The sequence below is a fragment of the Drosophila busckii genome, chromosome 3L (assembly GCF_011750605.1).
Source record: "Drosophila busckii strain San Diego stock center, stock number 13000-0081.31 chromosome 3L, ASM1175060v1, whole genome shotgun sequence".
Lineage (NCBI taxonomy): Eukaryota > Metazoa > Arthropoda > Insecta > Diptera > Drosophilidae > Drosophila > Drosophila busckii.
The window spans coordinates 5,927,539-5,947,706 of NC_046606.1; the positions used below are offsets into that span (position 1 = coordinate 5,927,539).

General features: G+C 39.4%; 3 protein-coding genes across 3 annotated transcripts; 2 read left to right on the top strand and 1 right to left on the bottom strand.

Annotated features, from left to right (window-relative positions):
• Window positions 1-1,914: 1,914 nt before the first annotated feature.
• LOC108598918 (mitochondrial 2-oxoglutarate/malate carrier protein-like) lies at window positions 1,915-2,969 on the top strand. The gene has a single exon (XM_033293619.1). The coding sequence runs from the start codon at window positions 1,973-1,975 to the stop codon at window positions 2,900-2,902; it is 930 nt and encodes a 309-aa protein (XP_033149510.1). The 5' UTR covers window positions 1,915-1,972; the 3' UTR covers window positions 2,903-2,969.
• Window positions 2,970-3,094: 125 nt separating this feature from the next.
• On the top strand, window positions 3,095-19,315 carry LOC117134775. Its single transcript, XM_033293462.1, has 6 exons — window positions 3,095-3,409; window positions 13,474-14,108; window positions 14,181-14,484; window positions 15,589-15,808; window positions 16,919-17,054; window positions 19,023-19,315. Exons 2-6 carry the CDS (start codon window positions 13,490-13,492, stop codon window positions 19,313-19,315), a joined length of 1,572 nt encoding a protein of 523 aa, XP_033149353.1. The 5' UTR covers window positions 3,095-3,409; window positions 13,474-13,489.
• LOC108597942 lies at window positions 11,521-11,890 on the bottom strand. The gene has a single exon (XM_017984558.1). It carries the CDS (start codon window positions 11,818-11,820, stop codon window positions 11,521-11,523), a length of 300 nt encoding a protein of 99 aa, XP_017840047.1. The 5' UTR covers window positions 11,821-11,890.
• Window positions 19,316-20,168: the final 853 nt, after the last annotated feature.

Here is a 20,168-nt window from a genome sequence, read left to right on the forward strand (position 1 = left end):
TTTCTTCTTTTTTTGTTGGCCCAACCAATGACTTCTTAACGGTTCGCCACTTAATGCTGCGTTTTTTTCGTTTGCTGTCGCTCACTGCTGTCTGCGCTGCTCTCTCCCTCTCGCTCTCGCTCTCCCTCTCTCTTTCACTACCTTTTCAATTGCAGCTGTTATTGTCATTTTGCTTTTAGCTACAGCTACACAACACTGAGGCTTTGAAGCTGAGCCCCGGCTTTTGCCAGCGCAGCGCGTCAATTTCTTGCGGTTTCCATTGCGCGATTCTTCTCGCTCCCTTTTTGCCCTTATCAACCCAAATGCTATCTACGCTCGACTAGTTTAGACTGTGGGGAGTGGAGCAACCACAGCAAGTCTGCTGCTGCTGCTGCTGCTGCTGATATGATCTGATTTACATTCGCAAATTCGCTTTGCCGGCTCTTGTTGTCATTTTCTGCAATATTTATTTACAATTTTCACAATTGCCATTTTGCAGTGCAATGTTCGCTTTGTTGTGCGCTGTAATTGATTCAATTGCAGCTCATGCTCTACTTTTACTTTGTGGCAAAGATTTAGAGCGGCCCTCTTATAGATACATACTAAGTATTTATTGCATTTATATAAACATTTAATACCAGAATCAAGTATTAGCTTGCACAAACAAGTTTGCTTTCTAGCCGAGTGCTAAAAATAAATTCAAACAATATAATATTTGCGTGTGGGGGAATTATTATTTGATAATTTGTTCATATTTCACGCATGACCTTTAAGTTTTATTTACCGTTCAATATGCAAAATATATGAGAAAATAAGATAGAAAACTAGCTTGAAATTGATATGCAAAATGCAGTGGTGCGAAATTTTAATGCACAAATTAAAATTTCAAAGTCTAAAACGTTTGAGTTTGAGAGTTACATAAAATTTAGTTGAGTTTAGCTCATAAGTATGGGAATATTAGAGATAAGAATGTTCGTTCTATCGTTTAAAATAAAAATGCAAACTTCAGGCTTGACAATGTATTGGCATCCAAATATTTTGTAGTACATACAAAAAAAGCAAAATAATTGAATAAATTAGTTGAGCTGAGTTATAAGAAAGCAACAAAAAGTATGCAACAGCAAAAGACTTATACTTTAGCCAAGACACAAACCAAGCGCTGAGCGCTACGCAATTGAGCAACGTTCGCTCTCTTCAAATAGCTCAAAAGAGAGTGCGTGTGTGTGTTTGTGTGTGTGAAAAATAATTTTCCTTTTGATCAGATATGCAAGCCAAAGTGAAAAACTGCTTGTTTGCTAACACTGCATGCGATTTTCTCATTAGGCACACGCATAAATCAGACAACAAGCGTTTTTTTTAGTAAAATTCGCGTTGTTGTGCTGTTTGCTTTCTTAATTAGCCCGCAATGAGTTGCCAATAAGCTGCCAGGCTATGAGTACATATTTTATGCGGTGCTGGTATTTTTTCTTTGGAGCTGACATAACAATTTTGGGGCCTGTCTAATTGCACAGCAACCACCCACAACCCACCCACACTGCTACTAATTGCAGTTCGAACTGCGGCCAAACAATTTAGTGCGTGTGTGTGTGTGGACTCAGCTAATGATGACAGGCGTAGAGTTAGTGCAAACTAGGCTCTGAGCCCCATGATAGATAATGAGCCGTTTGGCAGCGCTGCGTTAATTTGTGGGTGGCTGACTGGGCGGGTGGTTGGTACTTGACTTGTACAATTAACCCACATGTGCAGAAAATTATATAGTCATGTTAATTGTAGCCATGTTATGTAGGTGTTAAATGGCACAATTAAAAGCCAATGCCAGCATATGAAAATATTACGTATACGCAGCAGCATAGCCAAAGCTGTCAAACACACACACACACACAGTATTAGTGTAAGACTAAGCATATTTATTGCCAACACACTAAACCTTTTTAATTTTAAATTTATTTTAAACATACAAAAAAAAATTAAAAAGCATTGCTGCTGCCTCAAAATGGTTTTCCTGATTGCAATTGATCGCAAGACGATACCGAATTACATGAAGTACGTCATTGGCGGCACCGCCGGCATGTTGGGCACGTGCATAGTGCAGCCACTGGACTTGGTCAAGACGCGCATGCAGGTGGGCAAGGGCGAATACAAAAGCAGCTTCGATGCCATATCGAAGGTGTTCAAAAATGAAGGCCTGCTGGCCTTCTACAATGGCCTGAGCGCAGGACTGCTGCGTCAGGCGACTTACACGACGGCGCGCATGGGCGTGTATCAGACCGAAATTGAATCGTATCGTAATTACTTCAACAAGGCGCCCAATGTGTTTGCCAGCATGGGCATGGGCATCTTTGCCGGCGCCTGCGGTGCCATGGTCGGCAATCCCGCCGAGGTGGCGCTCATTCGCATGACGGCGGACAACATGCTGCCGGTGGATCAGCGACGTAACTACAAGAACGCTGGTGAGGCGCTGGTGCGCATTGTGCGCGAGGAGGGCGTGCTGGCGCTCTGGCGCGGCAGCATGCCCACTGTGGGACGCGCCATGATTGTCAACATGGTGCAGCTCGCGTCCTATTCGCAGTTCAAAACTCTCTTCAAGCAGAGCTTTGAGATGGCCGATGGCTTGGGGCTGCACATATGCTCCAGCATGATGTCCGGGCTGCTGACGACCATTGCCTCAATGCCGCTGGACATGGCCAAGACGCGCATACAACAGATGAAGGTTATCGATGGCAAGCCAGAGTACAAGGGCACCACAGATGTGCTGCTCAAGGTGGTGCGCAACGAGGGCGTCACTCATCTGTGGAAGGGCTTTGTGCCCTATCTCTGCCGCCTCGGACCGCATACGGTGTTTGCTTTTGTGTTCCTCGAGCAGCTGAACAACGCATACTACAAGTATGTCCTGGGCGAGGATAACAAAGGATCGAGTATCTAAACAGCAGCTTTAGTATAGTTAGAGATTTTTTTCTTGTGCAAAGTAAATATATTCAGAGCAAATCAAACTCGCATGCGATTTCGCAGTCTCTCTCTCTCTCTGTCTCTCTCTCTGTCAGTCGCTAACTCGCTCGCTTATCAATTCGCTTTAGCTGCACTTGGGGATTCAGTTTCAGTTGGCTTTGCGCAGCTCGATCGTGCGGTTCGTTTTCTATCTGATGGCTGCTGCTCTGAGTTGTGTTCTCGTCTCAAGTCTCAAGCCGGCGCTAAATTGAAGCCACTTAACTAGGCGTAAGAAAATATATCAAAGCAACGACGGCGCGGAAGTGTTAATTTAATTTTGTATGCGTATACACAAGTTTTTTTTCGGTACAACGCAAGTGTATTGTAAATTTTGCTGTGTACAGCTCATAAATAAATCAATAATCAAGTGATAATTGCAGCTTGTGCAATCAACGATATAAAGACAACGCTGTAAATTTTTGTTTGACGCTAAAAATCTTGCAAGGTAAGTTACTACTTATCTATGATTTATAGCGAACGCTCCCGATTGCTTTATGTGCTATAAACTTGAATGGAATTGTAAAACTTTCGCTTATATAAAGACAAAGCCTAGAATATTTGTCTATCGCTTGCGCAACACTCTGACACTAAACTGAGAAAATCTCATGCGATGATTAGCGCGCTAGTCTGACCTTTTGCAGCTAATTGAATTGAGTTGTGTGCCCTTCTATTCAAAAAAGGTGCGAGGTGTCTGACAACAATTACACAGTTATTTGTTCATATTTATTTGCTCTGATAACGACAATGACGCCTAATTATGAGCGAGATTAGCTCAGGCAGCAAACAGCAACAAAACGTGAACTTACCTTATTGTTGAGATTCCAGTTTCGAATTCATTAGAATCTGTAAAGCAAGCAAATAATTAAATTAAATTCATTTAATTCAAGCATTCATTTTATATTGCTCTATAGTGTATGCCATAGTCTACTACATTTTGTTTTTACTCTAATTATATTTACTTTGGTTTAAAAAGAAACAAATTTCGGCCAAGTTTAGTATTAAAATTTATTTGCTTATTTTTCGTGTTATCAGCTGACTTGATTAAAAAATGTGTGGGCGAGCGGGAAAATTTGCTTAGCGTGTGTATAAAATTTAATTGCATAAAGTGCCTACAAATATATTTGCATGTGTGTGCGTGTGTGTGTGTGTGGTAGCTCATTTAATTTGGCAAATTCAAATACAATTTTAATTCAATTAAAGCAAACGCACTCACCATGCAAATAATGCTGTAATTGCATTTTGCTGTCAGGCCTATGCAAAATTATTCATTATATCATTTTGCTAATTTACAGCGGCTAAATACTGACACAGTTTACAAACGCTATAGTGTAGTATGTGTGTGTTGTGTGTGTGCTGTCAACTCAAGTGCTGCTAATTTACTTAGCTGTTTAAAAATAAACAATGACAGTGGCTCTGCTTCAATATAATAACAATAACAATAACAATAACATAATAGCCATGCCGCTTTTGAATATTTTAACATGTTTAATTGCAAATCAAGCAAGAAAAAACAAAAACAAATCCAATTAAATTACAATTTCCATAATATGCGCACTCTACTATATAATTCAATACAATAATTGTGTAAATATTTGCTTAGAGTGCCAAATGAAATGTCAACTAACTCAAATTTATGACAAACATGTCAAAACATATTAAATGACAAAACCGAGTGCTAATAAATATAAATATTACTTCACTCAATCGTTTAACTCAATTGTTAGGCAAGTCTTTATGCAAAGTCATAGCTTGAACTACAGTGGAGCACAAAAGTTAGCGCACGAGTAACAAATCGAGGCATAAGCGGCTCACAGTCCCAAGCTTAACCCTTAGCTTATATTTAAAAAATAATTTCAAACTGTAACTGTAACATTTTTAACAAATATATAAAAAGTCTCTGACACACACACACATTCAATTACACGCTCTATCAAACTATTTTCGTTTTTTTTTTTTATGAACCTCTGACAATGCTCAGTTGTCTAGCCAAGCAAACCGCACGTGATTCAAGCTTAGCTGATTGCTGTTATTGTTATTGTTGTTGTTAATATTGTTGTACACCCACACAAATGCAGCCGCAGCTAGCTTAGTTTATAGATGCTGCTGCGCTTGACGCGTCAATTTCAGCTTTCGTTTGTCGATCTGCGGTTCCATTCACATGACAATTCAGCTGCTAAATCGTTTGCCGCACGAGTGTGTGTTTCCATATAAAATGCAATTAACTATTATGCTATGGCAAAGAATTTCAAATTTTAGCTCTAGTTAATTGAAAGGCCAAGGCGGCTGAGAAGCTTGCGCTGAATTATGCAAAAGTGTTTATTAGTCCAACGCACGCAAACTGTGACAGGTTAAAGGTCAAGCCGCAAGCCTCGCTCGCTCGCATGTCATAGAAAAATTTACGAGCTTTGCTTTTTGTCAAACCGCAATGAGCAGAGACAGAGACCGAGACAGAGACAGATAAGCAGCTCCGTTGTCAAAGTCAACGTCGGCGTCGGCGTCAACGTTGCGTCTTATATCGTCGTTATCAATGCTCTCTCATCGCTTGGCTACAATTTGTCTACAGCTGTGCGAATGGCTGCAATTTTCAAATTAAGACAATTGCGACATGAATTACAAAAGTTTGCCACAAAGTAAAATAAAACCCAAGCCGGGTAAAATCAATTCCATTTTTATTTTTTTAATTTTCTTTACATTCGCCGCCGTTATTGTTGTTGCTGTTATGCCTTGCCAAAAATAAATTGAATTTTATATGAGCACGAAAGAGTGCAAGCAACCCGAAAAGCTAGCAAACAGTTCGCAGTTCTCAGTCTCCAACAAATGTCATCAAATATTTACATAAAAAGAAGAACAGCAGCCAGCCGTCAAAAACAAATCGCAAAAGATAAAAATAAAAGCGGGTTAGGCTAGCAGCGACAATGTCATGCTCTATCATAAGTATAGAGTATAGAATTTATTCAGATTTAATGCGTAGCAAAAGCGGCTACTTATCTAAAAAGTGAGCGCTAATCAGTAAGTAAGAGAGCTTGTCTGAACTTGACCTTAAGCTCAGCTCTTCTCTTAAGCTTAAGCATTCGATTTGCTTAGCAACAGCTGGTCCTTATCTTAAAACTGAGAGTACGAGAGAGACTGAACTTGACTTGCAGCTCAGCTCCTATCTTGAGCTAAGCCACTAGATTTGCTGAGTTCCTAATTTATTCAAGTTTTCGCTTCAAACGTGTGCAGTTCATTAAAATTATTCTTAACAGCGCTTGCTTTAAAATGAAGTGGAATCGATACAACTACTATACGCTATTGATCCCACTTGTACTAGGAATAAACACAATCGTTGAGGTGTCTGCCGGCATCGAGATTGAGGTAAGCAGCAATTGAAATCCACTTTGTGATTATGTCAAATTTAATTTCAATTGTGTTAGCAAGGGAATCTGAGCTCTAATGGAAATGAAACTCAAGAGCTTAACAAATCAAGGGCTACAAGTTGTAAAGCCTTTGATAAGCCAGGAGTACATTTAATCGAAGTGCCCGGTATGGAACCCTTTGAAGTACTTTGTTCCGATAACATCATGGGTTCGGGCTGGACAATTATTCAGCAACGAATAAACTTCACAGAGGATTTTAATAGGGACTGGAACAGTTATCGCGATGGTTTCGGATCCTTTGAAGGAGACTTTTGGTTAGGCTTAAACAAGATCCACCAGATCACACAATCACAGCGACATGAACTCTTAATATTAAGATACATGGTATTTTTCATGCCAATTTTATTAGACTCTCGCTATAACAATTTCAAAGTTGGAAGCGAGGACGAAAGATTTGCATTAACGTTGGGTGAATTTAATAGAACTACTTATAAACGCAATGAAATGGAGACGAATGAGCATAAAAAGTTTACAACTTATGACTCGGACAATGATGAATGGGAATCAGGAAATTGTGCAGAAAAGTACAGGAGTGGTTGGTGGTACAGTTCCTGTGGAGTTAGGTATGATACCAAATGCTTCTTATGTTCAAATTATTAATGAATAACCATTTATCTTTAGCAATTTAAATGGAAGGTACCAACCGTTTATAGATAATTCCATCTTTGTAACAATGGACACGGAATCTATTCACTGGGTGAATATTATTTATCAAAAGGTTCAAATGCTGATTCGCCCTATCAACTAAAGAGAAATATGATTAAATTTTAATTGCTTTTCAAAATACATTTTTAAACTGTTTATAACTTTTTATTTCAATAAAGTACATTTTGATTTAACTAAATTTTTAGACTCAATTGACGCTATGAATAAATATTTTATAATATATAAATATCTGTAAATTGTACGATTTGAAAAGAGCAAAACGTTGTACGAAAATAAATTGTTTGGAGACTCGAAGCTTGCACTTGAATAAGCCCATTTAAACAAGTAGCTGGAGGCACTTTAGCCTTGCAGCAAGCACAGCGTTTCACACCAGACAAACAACTGCGAGTGTGTGTGTGTTTCTTAGTGAACGCCTTAGCTTTTGGCGTGGCAATTTTCCAATTGACGCCTATTACGTTTAATCGTAGCAGTGACCCAAAGTCCAGACGAACTTAAACTAATAATGTGCATCGTTTAATGGCTAAGCCGCAACGAAATCGCCTGGCCAATCCCCTTAACATACATGTGTGTGTGTGTGTGTGTGTGTGTGTCACCACGACAAAACCAAACTAAAGACCGCATGACAGTGTTGTCTGCTCAATGACGCAAGTGTGGGCAGCGGGTGGGGGTGCGTGTGTGTTATTGCTAATGCTTGCGGCACGCTAACTAGACGCAGCCGACGCTGGCAGCGCTGCTAGCACACGCAGTGGCTTTAAGTTAAATATTAGCATTAGCTTTAGTCGCGCCGCGTATTTCGAAGCAAGTGGTTTAAGTGCAGGCTGCTCACAAAAACGAAAAACGAAAAACGCAAAAGAAGTGAATGAACACTTGAGTTAAAGCACATATTGCGCATACGGCACGTTGACCAGACTATATGCTGTAATCAAGCAATGCACAGCACAGTTCAATTGTAGCTGCGCATATATAATGCTCAACTTTGTGTCTGTTCGTGGTGGTTGCGGTTACGCTGTGATTTCGTTACGTTTGTGTTTCGTGACTTGAGTAAAGCCAAAAGTTGTTTCATCAGCCGCAGGACATACAGTGCACATACATGTGTGTGTGCGCTGTGTCAGCGAAAAAAACGAAAAAAACCAAATCATATAAAAATCCTTGAAGCTCAACACAAATGTGTGTGTGTGACCTCATTTGGCCAAAGCATTTTTGCCTGCCTACCTCAAGCTTAACACACGCAACAATTTTTGGTGTTTCACCTTTTTTTTCAACATTTACATTTAAAGTGCACAATTAAAGCATTTAACAGTCAAGTTAATAAAACTAATTAAATATTTTATTGAATTATGTGTGTGCAGAGAGTGTCATAAAATAAATTGCAATTTAATGGCAAAAAATATGCAAATACTTTGTATTGTTTAAAAATGCTAATTTTTAGCTAATAACAAAAAAGAGCGACAAATTAAATAAATATTTTATTTAAAAGCCTAGTGCGTGTAAAATAATTTGCTAATATAATTTATGTGCAAAAGTCAAGCTGCTTATGTTGTAAATAAATAAACGTAAATACAAGCGACAGTGTTTAGTGCATAAATCTCTGCTCTAACTATATATAAATATTTAAACAAACAACTCAGCTCAGCTCAGCTCAGCTCAGCTCTTGGCCAAATTATGTTATGACACATGCTGCTAGCCAGGGTAAGATTGCTTACGAGCATTTAATGCCACATAACCATTATAAGGGCTGCAGGCTCAATTAAAATGCCTGGCACGCTAGCAATATTAAAAAGTGCTTCACTTGAATTTGCATAATTTGTGGGTTGCTGTTGCTGCTGCACTCGGCGTCAGCAACTGTCAGCAACAGCAAATGTGCAATAACAAACAACTTCATTACATACTCGCTGCACTGCAAGCAAATTAAACAATAATTATTTAAACAAGAGCACAGACAATTTATAATGCATATACATACACGTATGTGTGTGTGCGCAACTTCTGTTCAGCCAGGCGTGTAAATTTCGTTTAATATTCTAAGCGCCGCATGCTTAGCGTGTATATGAGTTAAACTTGCAACAACTTTTGCCAAATACAAGCACTTATTGTTTAATTTAATGGAATAGCTACTGAATTGCTGCCAAGCAACATTAAATTATTTTTAAAGTGCTTTGCATGTAATTTCATTATAGTACATGCAACATAACTATATATGGAGAGCTAACTATATAAAAGAGTTCTGTTTGCATAATATTAGAGCTCGGCTAGTAGCAAATTGAAGACTGAATAAACTTTAAAATTAGTTAATCTTTAAACTTTATTTTTTAGAGCTCTGCCAATTATAAAATATATTTAATTTAATACTATTCAACTTATTATTTTAGCTTTTTAATATTTATATTTTAGTTTGATACTATTTAACTTATTATTTTTGCTTATTAATATTCAACATTTTTGGCAAACAGGCGCATTGAATATTGTATTTAGATATATATTATATTTAGATAATATTAGAGCTCTGCTAGTATCAAATTAAATATCTATGCGACTGAATAAACTTTAAAATTAGTTAGTCGTCATTGGTGGTAACTTTACTTACATTAGAGCTCTGCCAAGTATCAAATATATTTAATTTAATACTATTCAACCTTATTAATATTTATATTTTAGTTTGATACTTGTTAGCTTATTATTTTTGCTTATTTGTATTAATATTTTATACTTGAATACACATACTTAATTTGATACTATTCAACTTATTATTTTTGCTTGTTAATATTTATATTTTAGCTAACTTAAATACTTTAATTTGTTACTATTCAATTTAATATTTTTGCTTATTAAAATTCATATTTTTAGTCAACATTTTTGGTAAACAGGCTCATTTAGTATTGTATTTACTTATTAGAGCTGCAAGTATTAATATTAAATATGTATTCCATTATATTTTATAGTTTAATAATCGTTTTTTATTGTTAGTTAACATTTTTGGTACAGAGTGCATTTAAATTTATATTTACTATAAGATTCTCTCTCTCTCTCTTCGCTGTCGCACACTCGATTGTTTCAATAAACCAAATTCACTCTCATTCGGTTTACAAATCCACACAACACATTCCAATGCGTTTTAGCAGTTCAACTGAATCGAATCGAACATGGTTAGCAATCTCAATTGATGATCTATTAACGAGCGACCATAAAAATTATGCAACTTTCCAACACACACACACACACACACGCAACACACGTACACACATGCACGTTTGAGTCGCTGCAATTTCCGTTAGCTGCATGCCACACGCAGTGTCAACCAAGCCAAGATGCTGCTGCAACTTTTACCACGCCCTCGCCCTCGCCCTCCCCCTACCCCACTCTATTGCTAGCCACCCACAACAATTCGTTCAATTTCAAGCAATCAAGTTATTTTAATTCATTACGCAGGCAACACTTGAGAGTCATGCCACAGCATCAGCAGCAGCAGCAGCAACAATGTGAGCTGCCACGCCCTTTTTGGGGCTGGCAAGTGCATGTGCATTTCGCCTTTGCGACGCCTCTGACATTTTATACAAACGTTTCTCGCGCGCAAGCTGCATGTGTGTGTGTGTGTGTGTAGTTATTTGCATGTGTTTATATTATACACACACACACACACACACACCCACACATATCAAAACGTCAGACATCTGTCATTTAATTTAATTTGACTTCACTTGCATTCATTTGTTCGCCTGACTTTTACTTTGACTTTTTCTACACTTTCGCTGCCGCCGCGCTTCAACTTATGCTATAGCATATGTGTGTGTGTGTGTGCGTGCGTGTGTGTGTGTGCGTTTTTTCTCTGCAGCCAAGGCGTTGACGTCTGGCACAAAACGTGTAATTTAATGCTGCGGAATGCGGGGCAAAGCATCAGTTGCTGCTGTTGTTGTTGTTGTTATAGCTGTTATTACTAAGAGGGGTGTGCGTGTGTGTGTGTGTGCAGCATACATGCGCATAATTTAAAACGCTTTTCGCTGCCAGCGCTGGGTAAAGTTTTTTACTAAATATTTATGACAACATTTGCATACACTTTGGTCAGAAACTGAGCAACTAATGAAAAAAATAATGCTCAATGCTAATTTTATATTTTATATGTAATTTAAAAAATGTTCACAAGCTCATTCTATATTATATTCTATATTAATATAGTTTTGCATTGTCAAATTCAATTTTGCTTATAGCTGATTTTTCTATATAAAAATTTAAAAAAATATTTTCATAGTCAAATTTGTTTGGTTTGAGTCAAATTTGATTAGAAATTTAAAAAAATTGTTTACTATTGTTTAAGAAAAAGTTATAAGTTTTAATATTAATATAGTTTATTTTGCTTAAAATGATTATTTACATATTTAAAGTACATTTGTGTTATTTTAAGCAGCTTAAAGCTGCATTAAGTCATTAATCTCTTGAAGCAGCTGAAATTTGTTCCATTGCTTTTAAGTCAAACTAAAAATTATTGCAGTCGCTTCAGCTGCTTGGACTTCTTGGCAATTGCTTTGAGCTGCTTCTGTCTATGCCTGAGCTTCTCCTCCAGATTGCGCTTGAACTTTGTCTCTCTGACAAGTATCTGTAGATCCTCGTAGGTGCAGCTTTCCATGCGCTGTCGCAGCTTGTCTATGAGCTGATTAGTCAAACGTATTTTCGTTTGCGATACTTTGGCGTAGTGCGTGCGGCGTCGCTGCAATTCGGCGCGATGCAAGTAGAGCGCATAGGCTGCTGATGCGGAGGCGGAAGAGGAGGTTGTTGCTGCCATGACGTACACTAAGTGAATGTATGCCAAATCCCAGATGTGCGCTGCTTTTTATACGCTGCGTCCGTATGGGTTGTGACCTGGCTCTTATCCAGGTAAAACATTTTTATGCATGCACGCGCAGGTCTGCGCTGTGATTTTTCATGCCCCCAATGCGCTGGGGTGCCGTTAAACGAACGCTACCTAGGCAAAGGGAGAGATTCAGGCAGCGCTCCTGGCTTATCAGCAACTACCTGTTATCTATGTGGGCAGGCAGCATGTTGTGACATTAATGCACGCGTGCCACTTGCCACTGCAGGTTTAAAAACCCACAAAAAAGGCAAACACTTGGGCTTAAAGCAAATGCCATCAGCAAAAGTTGCAGCTCTCTCTCTCTCTCTCTCTCTTGCTACACTTCACTGCATGTTTTATTAATTTGCATACACATCAGCGTCATTTTTCAAGGCTGTAATTAAAAATGGCTTACGACTTTACCAAAAAAAAAAAATAACTAAAGTTAGCAAGCTTATCAACAAAACCAAGACTACCCATGCAAAGTTGGCAAAGTTTTTAGCTAGCAAAACTTAATTTCCTTTTTCCCTTAGCCAGTTTGACATCAATCCCGTTGGCGCTAGTTACGCCCATCTGAGCATTTAGTGTAAACTGTGTGCATCATTATTTTTGAATTTTTGACACTTTTTTCCATGACGCTAAGCTACTTGTAAATCAACTCAAGCTCACGCGTCTTTACACCAAACTTGTGTGCATGTTTGTCTTCGCTCCAACCCCTGCTTTATATGTGTGTGTGTGTGTGTGGGTGTCACATTTCCGGCGGAAGTGTAAGCACAAAAGTTCGTTTTCGTTAAATGCCAGCAAGAAATGCAGCGTCGCTTCATTTTGAGCGAGAGAGACATAGACATTGACTGATGATGATGAGCATGATGATGTAAATGGGATTTTAGTGCGCCCTGACAATAGTAAACTGCTTCAGCTCACACACACACACACACATACGCATTACAAGTAGCTGAAATCATAAGCTGTGTTAGCTGCTGGCTGCGGCTTGTGACGAGCCAGCAAATTGCCTTAGTGAATTTATAGTGCAATTACAACAAATCTAATGAACAAAAGGCATAAACGTCTTGGGCGGCAATAAACCAGCCACAAATAGCTGCATTATTTATTTCGCAAAACGTAGCATACTTTTGTCTGTCTGTCTGTCTTTCTATCCCTGCAGCGCGCTAAAACTTATTAAAGTCATTAAGGCAGTGCAGTCGCTTTTCAAACATTTTGCTTAATCTGCATAATCAAAAATTAAGTTCATTTATTACTTTACTTATTTTTTATTTCTGTTGATTCTAATAATTTTAATGTTTTGGGGCACGTTCAGTATGTCCACAGGCAGTTTGTTAACAAAATAGTTAAGTGGCTATATCAGCTCTTATTTGAATCAAATAAGTGGCCAGTGCCAGATTTCAATATTCAGTTGAGTACTTTACTCCAGTCGTCTCTGTGCTCACTTGGCGCTATAGTGCGGCATGCCCTTCTATATAGCAATCTCTCTCTCTCTCTCTGTTTCTTTCACTTTGGGCAGCGCTTGTCGCTCTTACTTTTGGCCTCATAACTCTTAACTGCTCACAGATCTAAACTCACTGCTTTGCTTTCTTGTTTTTGCAGTAACGCGTGCCACTTGATGCACAACATGAAGCGGCAGCTTCACTGCCAACGCTCGCTATTGTTGCTGCGGCTGCTGCTGTTGTGTTTGCTGCTCTGCACGAGATTGACAGTTTGTCTGCCCAATGGCACGCTGGTGGCAAGTCTCGGTCTCGGTCTCGGTCTCGATGCTGCGGGCAATGTCAATTTGCCGACGTTAGGCGCAGGCATTGGCTCGATGGGTAATAATGGCAGCAGCAGCAGCAGCAGCGCTGCTAGCGGCGGCGCCAACTCGCCAGTGGGCAGCGGCAATCAGCAGCAAACAAACAGCGATGCCAGCAATGGCATTGGCAGCAACTCAACGGGCAGCGGTGCTGGCGGTAGCGGCGGAGGCAGCGGCCTTGGTTCGGCTGGCAACAATAACGCGGCATTGTTGCAGCTGCAGCAGCAGCAGCAGCAGCAGCTGGGGAAAGAGAAACAGTACGATAAGTGCACCGGGCCCGGAGATCCGGGACCATGCAAGCAATATATATACAAGTGGCGCTATGAGCCAACCACTGGCGAGTGCACCACCTTCATTTGGGGCGGCTGCGATGGCAATCCACAAAATCGTTTTAGCACCGAGGCCGAGTGTCTCTTTCACTGCATTGGCGCGCCACGTAAGCGAGTTGTTGATGTTACGTTGCTGTTGTTGTTACGTCACTCAAAAAATTGCACATTGTCCATTGCAGATACGCTGCCGCCATTTCTACAGTCGACCACACGCGAACCGAGCACCACAGAATCCTCGCTGGCAAGCTACACGCAAAGTCCGGCCCAAGCGGCAGCAACGGGCTACAACAACATGGGCAACATGGGCGGCATGGGCGGCGTTGGGCTGGGTGGTGTTGCAAGTGGCACCACGCCCGTGCCCATCGAACAGCGCGGTCCGGAGCTAACGTTCGCCGAGACGGGACAGGGCAAGACCTTCGTGTTTGCCAAAAACAACACGTTCATCCAAATGGACGGCGACATCATACAGACATTTCAATTAAGGTGAGTGGGCGAGTCACATCGGCGGCGACACACTTGCCTCAATTTGCTGCAGCAGTTTTTGAAGTCTTTTGCATATTTCATGCCACGCTGGCCACGGATTGCGCGTCATTTGCCAGATTGTTTGCCTTGCTTAGCTGCAGCTCACAAGCTCAAGTGCACTTTGTAGCCACAGCAAAATAATTACAAAAATTTAGGGACAGCAGCTTTTTAAATTATATTCTTCTATATAAGAATTATTTATATTAGTTTTTTATTTTATTTAAATTTATTACTCCACGTCAAAAACTGCATTCAATTTAAATTACAAATTAAAGTTTGTTGCAATGCAATCAATTAAAAATTTAGTCACAGCAAAATAATTACAAAAATTTAGGGACAGCAGTTTTTTAAATTATATTCTTTTATATAAGAATTATTTATATTAGTTTTTTAGTTTTATTTAAATTTATTTAGAAATCAATTTAAATTAGAAATCAAAGTTTGTTGCAATTCCAAATCAGATGAATGCAATGAATTAAAAATTCAATTGTATTTAAAAACAGCAATTGGCTGAACTGAACTGCATTCTTTTAGTTATATTTAATATTTTAGCGTTATAATTTTATTTAAATACAGCACTTGGCCTCTTCAAATTAATTTTCTGAAGAACTTTTAGCCCAGTGCTGTGACCTGTAAAATTTAAAATTCAATTTGTTCCAACATTTCTTTGGTCATTTGCATATTAAATTAAGATAAAAAATATTATTTAAATGCTAAAGCACACACACAGCGAGCTCGAGCAAGAGAGAGAGAAAGCTGTAGACAGGCTGACATAGTTGAAGACATTTTCGTACATGTGGACAGTCGAATGAAATTAAACATAACTTTGTTGTGCAGCAGAGTTTTGGTCGCTTGTTATCGTTGCTGTTGCTGTTGCTTGGTTCTTGGCCAGGCTGTAGTTTTAATTGTAACTCATGTTGTCGCCAGCGGTGGGCGCCAGCGGTGGAGAAAGTGAAGTCCAAGCCAAGGCAGACAAAACTCGAGCAGAAATAAATTTAAAACTCTGTCAGGCGCACAGCTTGCATATTCTCTTTAACTTTCTCTCTCTCGCTCGCTCGCTCACAGACTTTGCCGTGAGATTTCATTTCAGTTTCGCACTCGACTACCGCACGGCCTGCTCGTCTATCACAACGTTAAGAATCCGGATCGCATTAATTTAGAGCCCTATGCACTCTATGTGATTGTCGAAAAGGGTCAACTAAAGGTGGTACATGTCTTTGGCAAGCATTCAACGAGTGTCACAGTGGGTGAGAGTTTAAACCGAGATGAATGGCACAGTGTTATGGTAAGTGCAATCCACAGCCTCCCAGACCCTTCCAAGTGCCTCTGACTTTGGCTGTGGCTAAAGTTTTTGTGCATCTGCAGTTGAAGTTTCAAGTGCACAATGTTGTTACTATAATTGCTGTTGTTGTTCATTTTGTGGCTGTGTTGCTGCCCAAATTGATGGCAATGAGCTGCTTAAAGTGAAAAGCTTATCGAACTCCCGAGAGCGAGAGCAGGATCGTTTAACTCTTTTGATTTAATTTGCATTTTACTTTATTCACTTTCGTTTCCCACTGTGTTAATATTTTACTAAATCTTATCTGCAGCATGTTTATTTATTAGCACACACATACACAGAAAAAAAAATAATATGCGCTTCAATTTAATTTAAATTTTCATGGCATTTGCATAAATAAATTTTTGCTTGCTGCTAATTTCTTACTTCTTGCACATGCTTTTCGCTCTGTGTACTTGCCTGCAATTAGCAATATTGCATTGCGTATACGTAATATGTGTGCATTGCATGCAAAACGCTTTATCAAAGTTTTATAAGCAGAGAAACGAGAGCAAGTTGATTTATTTGGGCGCTCAACATTGTTAACTCAACTACAAACGCCCCCACCCCACCCCACCCCTTTCAACTACTCATCATCATCATCATCAATAACAGGCAGCCAAGCGTTTAGATTGTTGCGTGTTTTCATATTTAAAGCAAACATATCTACTACTAATCACACACACACACACAGACAGAGACAGAGACACCTACACTCATAAATAACACGCAAATTCCTAATGAATTTCAGCTGATCCCTGCAATGTGCGCACAGCAGTTGCAGCAATACATTCTCATAGATTTTTCATGCAACAACAAACAAGAGAGTTGCAACAACAGCAACAGCAACAATTTATCGTTCAACGTTGGCTCTACTTGCAACTTCAACTCTGTGCCAAAACGCATAAATTCATAAATTTTTATCATTTGTCTCGCTGTGTGAGTGTAGCTCAGCCAGCTGGGTTTATTGGTTTTATGCTCCATATCGCTTTGCTACCAAACCACCCACTCTAACTCATTTACGCTCCATCTCTCTCACTCACTCACTCACGCGCTCTCTCTTTGTCTGCTGCACAGGTGCGCATCGATGTCCATGGCGCAAGATTAATTGCACGCGTCGACAATAGTCAGGAGGAGGTCTATCTAAAAGGTCTGAATCATGAGTACAACTATGGCGTCTCCACGAATCTGCCATCGGTGGTGCTGGTTGGAGGTGAGTGTGCCAAATCAATTGTGTTTGCCTCTAAATTTCACACACACACACACACACACAAATATATATATCTCCATGGCAGCTTTAAAGCCAAATCCTTTTGCGGCCATTGCACCAAAAATTGAAAACATTCACATGCGAAAATAAAAATAAACGAACATTTTGCAATTTTTTGCTGTAGCTGTAGCTGAAAATCGAATTTGACACACACACACACATACACATCAGGCGCTCATTTGTGTGTGTGTGTATGACTTTGAAAGCTGCTTTTGTACGCTATTTGAAAATTTAATTATTCGACTTGCGATAAACGCATAGAAAAGGGGTCTGCGCTCATTGAGAGAATATGAAGAGCTCGCATTAGAATCGCTCACTGATTGCAAACAAACTGCGTTTGCCTTAGCAAAGGCTTTAACTTGGCTTGGAGTGCATTCAATGCAACTTAACCACAATAAAATATTCCATATAATTTGTATACATGTTTGTTGTCTGCTATATAACAGAGTTTTGCACATTAACTTCTTTCATTACAAAACAAACTTGATATAATTTTTCTCCTTAATTGGGGCGAATCAGCATTTGAACCATTTTAAGATTGATAACCCACCAGCGAATATATGGCTCTTGAGTGAGTCCAGCCGAACGGTACCTTCCATTTAAATTGCTAAAGATAAATGGTTATTCATTATTAATTTGAACGTAAGAAGCTTTTGGAATCATACCTATATCCACAGAGTGAATACCACCAACCACCCGTTTTAGATCTTAAACAATGATTGTCCGAGTTATCAGTTACAAATTTTTTATGCTCATGCCTACGCAATCCATAGTGTACAGCAGTACCTTTAAATTCACCCAACGTTTGTATTGCAAATTTATCGCTCTCGCTTCCAACTTTGAAATTGTCATAGCGAGCGTAGAATATAGTTCCATTTAATGCTTGCATGTAAATAAAGAGTTCATGTCGCTGTGATTGTGTGATCTGGTGAATCCTGTTTAGGCCTAACCAAAAGTCTCCTTCGAAGGATCCGAAACCATCGCGATAAGAATTCCAGCCCCTAATAAAATCCTCCGTACCATTTATTCTTTGTTGAATCACGGTCCAACCCGGGCCCGCAATGCTATTATTGGTGCAAAGTACTTCAAAGGGTTCCATACCGGGCACTTCGATTAAATGTACTCCTGGCTTATCAAAGGCTTTACAACTTGTAGCCCTTGATTTGTTAAGCTCTTGAGTTTCATTTCCATTAGAGTTCAGATTCTCTTGCTAACACAATTGAAATTAAATTTGACATAAGCACAAAGTGGATTTCAATTGCTGCTTACCTCAATCTCGATGCCGGCAGACACCTTAACGATTGTGTTTATTCCTAGTACAAGTGGGATCAATAGCGTATAGTAGTTGTATCGATTCCACTTCATTTTAAAGCAAGCGCTGTTAAGAATAATTTTAATGAACTGCACACGTTTGAAGCGAAAACTTGAATAAATTAAGAACTCAGCAAGCCACTAGAGCTTAGTTCAAGATAGGAGCTGAGCTGGAAGTCAAGTTCCGTTGTTTCTGATAAGTCTCTCCCGTACTCTCAGCTGTTGCTAAGCATAGTTTAGGTTACGCATAGCTCGTTGCTACTAGAATAACTTAAGAATTCACTAAATCGAATGCTTCAGCTTAAGATAAGAGCTGAGCTTAAGGTCAAGTTCAGACAAGCTCTCAGCTTTCTTTCTGATTAGTCTCTCTGTCACGCTCACTTTTTAGATAAGGGGCAGCTGTTGCTAATGCAACTTAGCGTATGTTAAGCACTCAAATAATGTATATAAAACTGATAAACATAAAAATATATAAAGCTCGCACAATTAGAGCGCAAAGAGTAGTTTTATTATATTTTAGTCAATACTTGTTTATTGTAAAGTTTTGGCAATTTGTTTGTGATTCTTTTTTCTATATTATAATTACAATTTCGTTCGTAGGTCTCTCATCGGAGGAGAAGCTTCATGGCGTTAAGTACATCACCGAATCGTTTGTGGGCTGCATACGCAATGTGGTGCTGAGTTCGGGCAAGGCGGCTTCTGATTTGCTGCCCATAGCACCGCTGGTGGCCACCAAGCATGAGAACGTTAAAGAGGGCTGCTTCGATATGTGCGATTCGCGACACAATCTCTGCTTTGTGGGCTCGCGTTGCATTAACCATTTTTCCGGGATCTCCTGCGATTGCTTTGGCACTCACTATGAGGGCGAGCACTGCGATATTTACAGTGAGTAAACTAAATATGTGTATCTGTGGCTGTGGCCACCACAGCATCGTAGCTAGCTGGAGGTGCTGGGTGCGCCATTTTGTTTTAATTATAAACTATGTTTGTTTGCTTGCGGTTAGCCACTACCCCCTATGGGCAATGCCCTGCGCAGTTTTTAAAACTCGCACTAATGACCTGACCATAAATTATGCAAAATAGTGTTTGACTTTTTGACTCGTTGCGGCGCTGAAAATTGTGCACTAAATTAGTTTGTTGAGCTCAAAAATATACTAAACTAAACTAAACGTTTAGCCAACACACACACACACACACACACACATACTAATCGCTGTACGCCTATTTGGCAGGCATTTAGTTAATGACATAAAGCCAATTCCGTGCCACCATAATCCCAATTAAGCCAACGCGAGACCATTAAAAATGCCGTGCCATTAAAAATTGAGCAGCTCGTTTACATTTTTTGACATTGTACAATTAGTTTGTGTAGCGGGGCAGCAAAGAAAATGACGAAAATTAGTTACACTTTGTATAATTTTGAAACTTAATTGAAGTTAGCTCAAAACTTATGTCAAATACTTATTAAATTTAAACAAAAACTCAGCAATGCTTCGCTTACAAATTATAGTGTATATAGCTACTATATATTTGACAATGTTGGCTCATGGCAAATCAAATTTGTATGCAAAAAGCAGCAACAACAAATGCAAACTCGCCGTTTGAATTGATGCAATGGACAGCTGCAAATTGTACAATGGCAGCACTAACAGTTGCTTGGCGGCCATTTTGTAAAATGCGCGCACTAAATGGCGTCTGTCAAGGACAAATGGCAACGTGACGTGCGAGTTTGTCGAGCTGTTACCA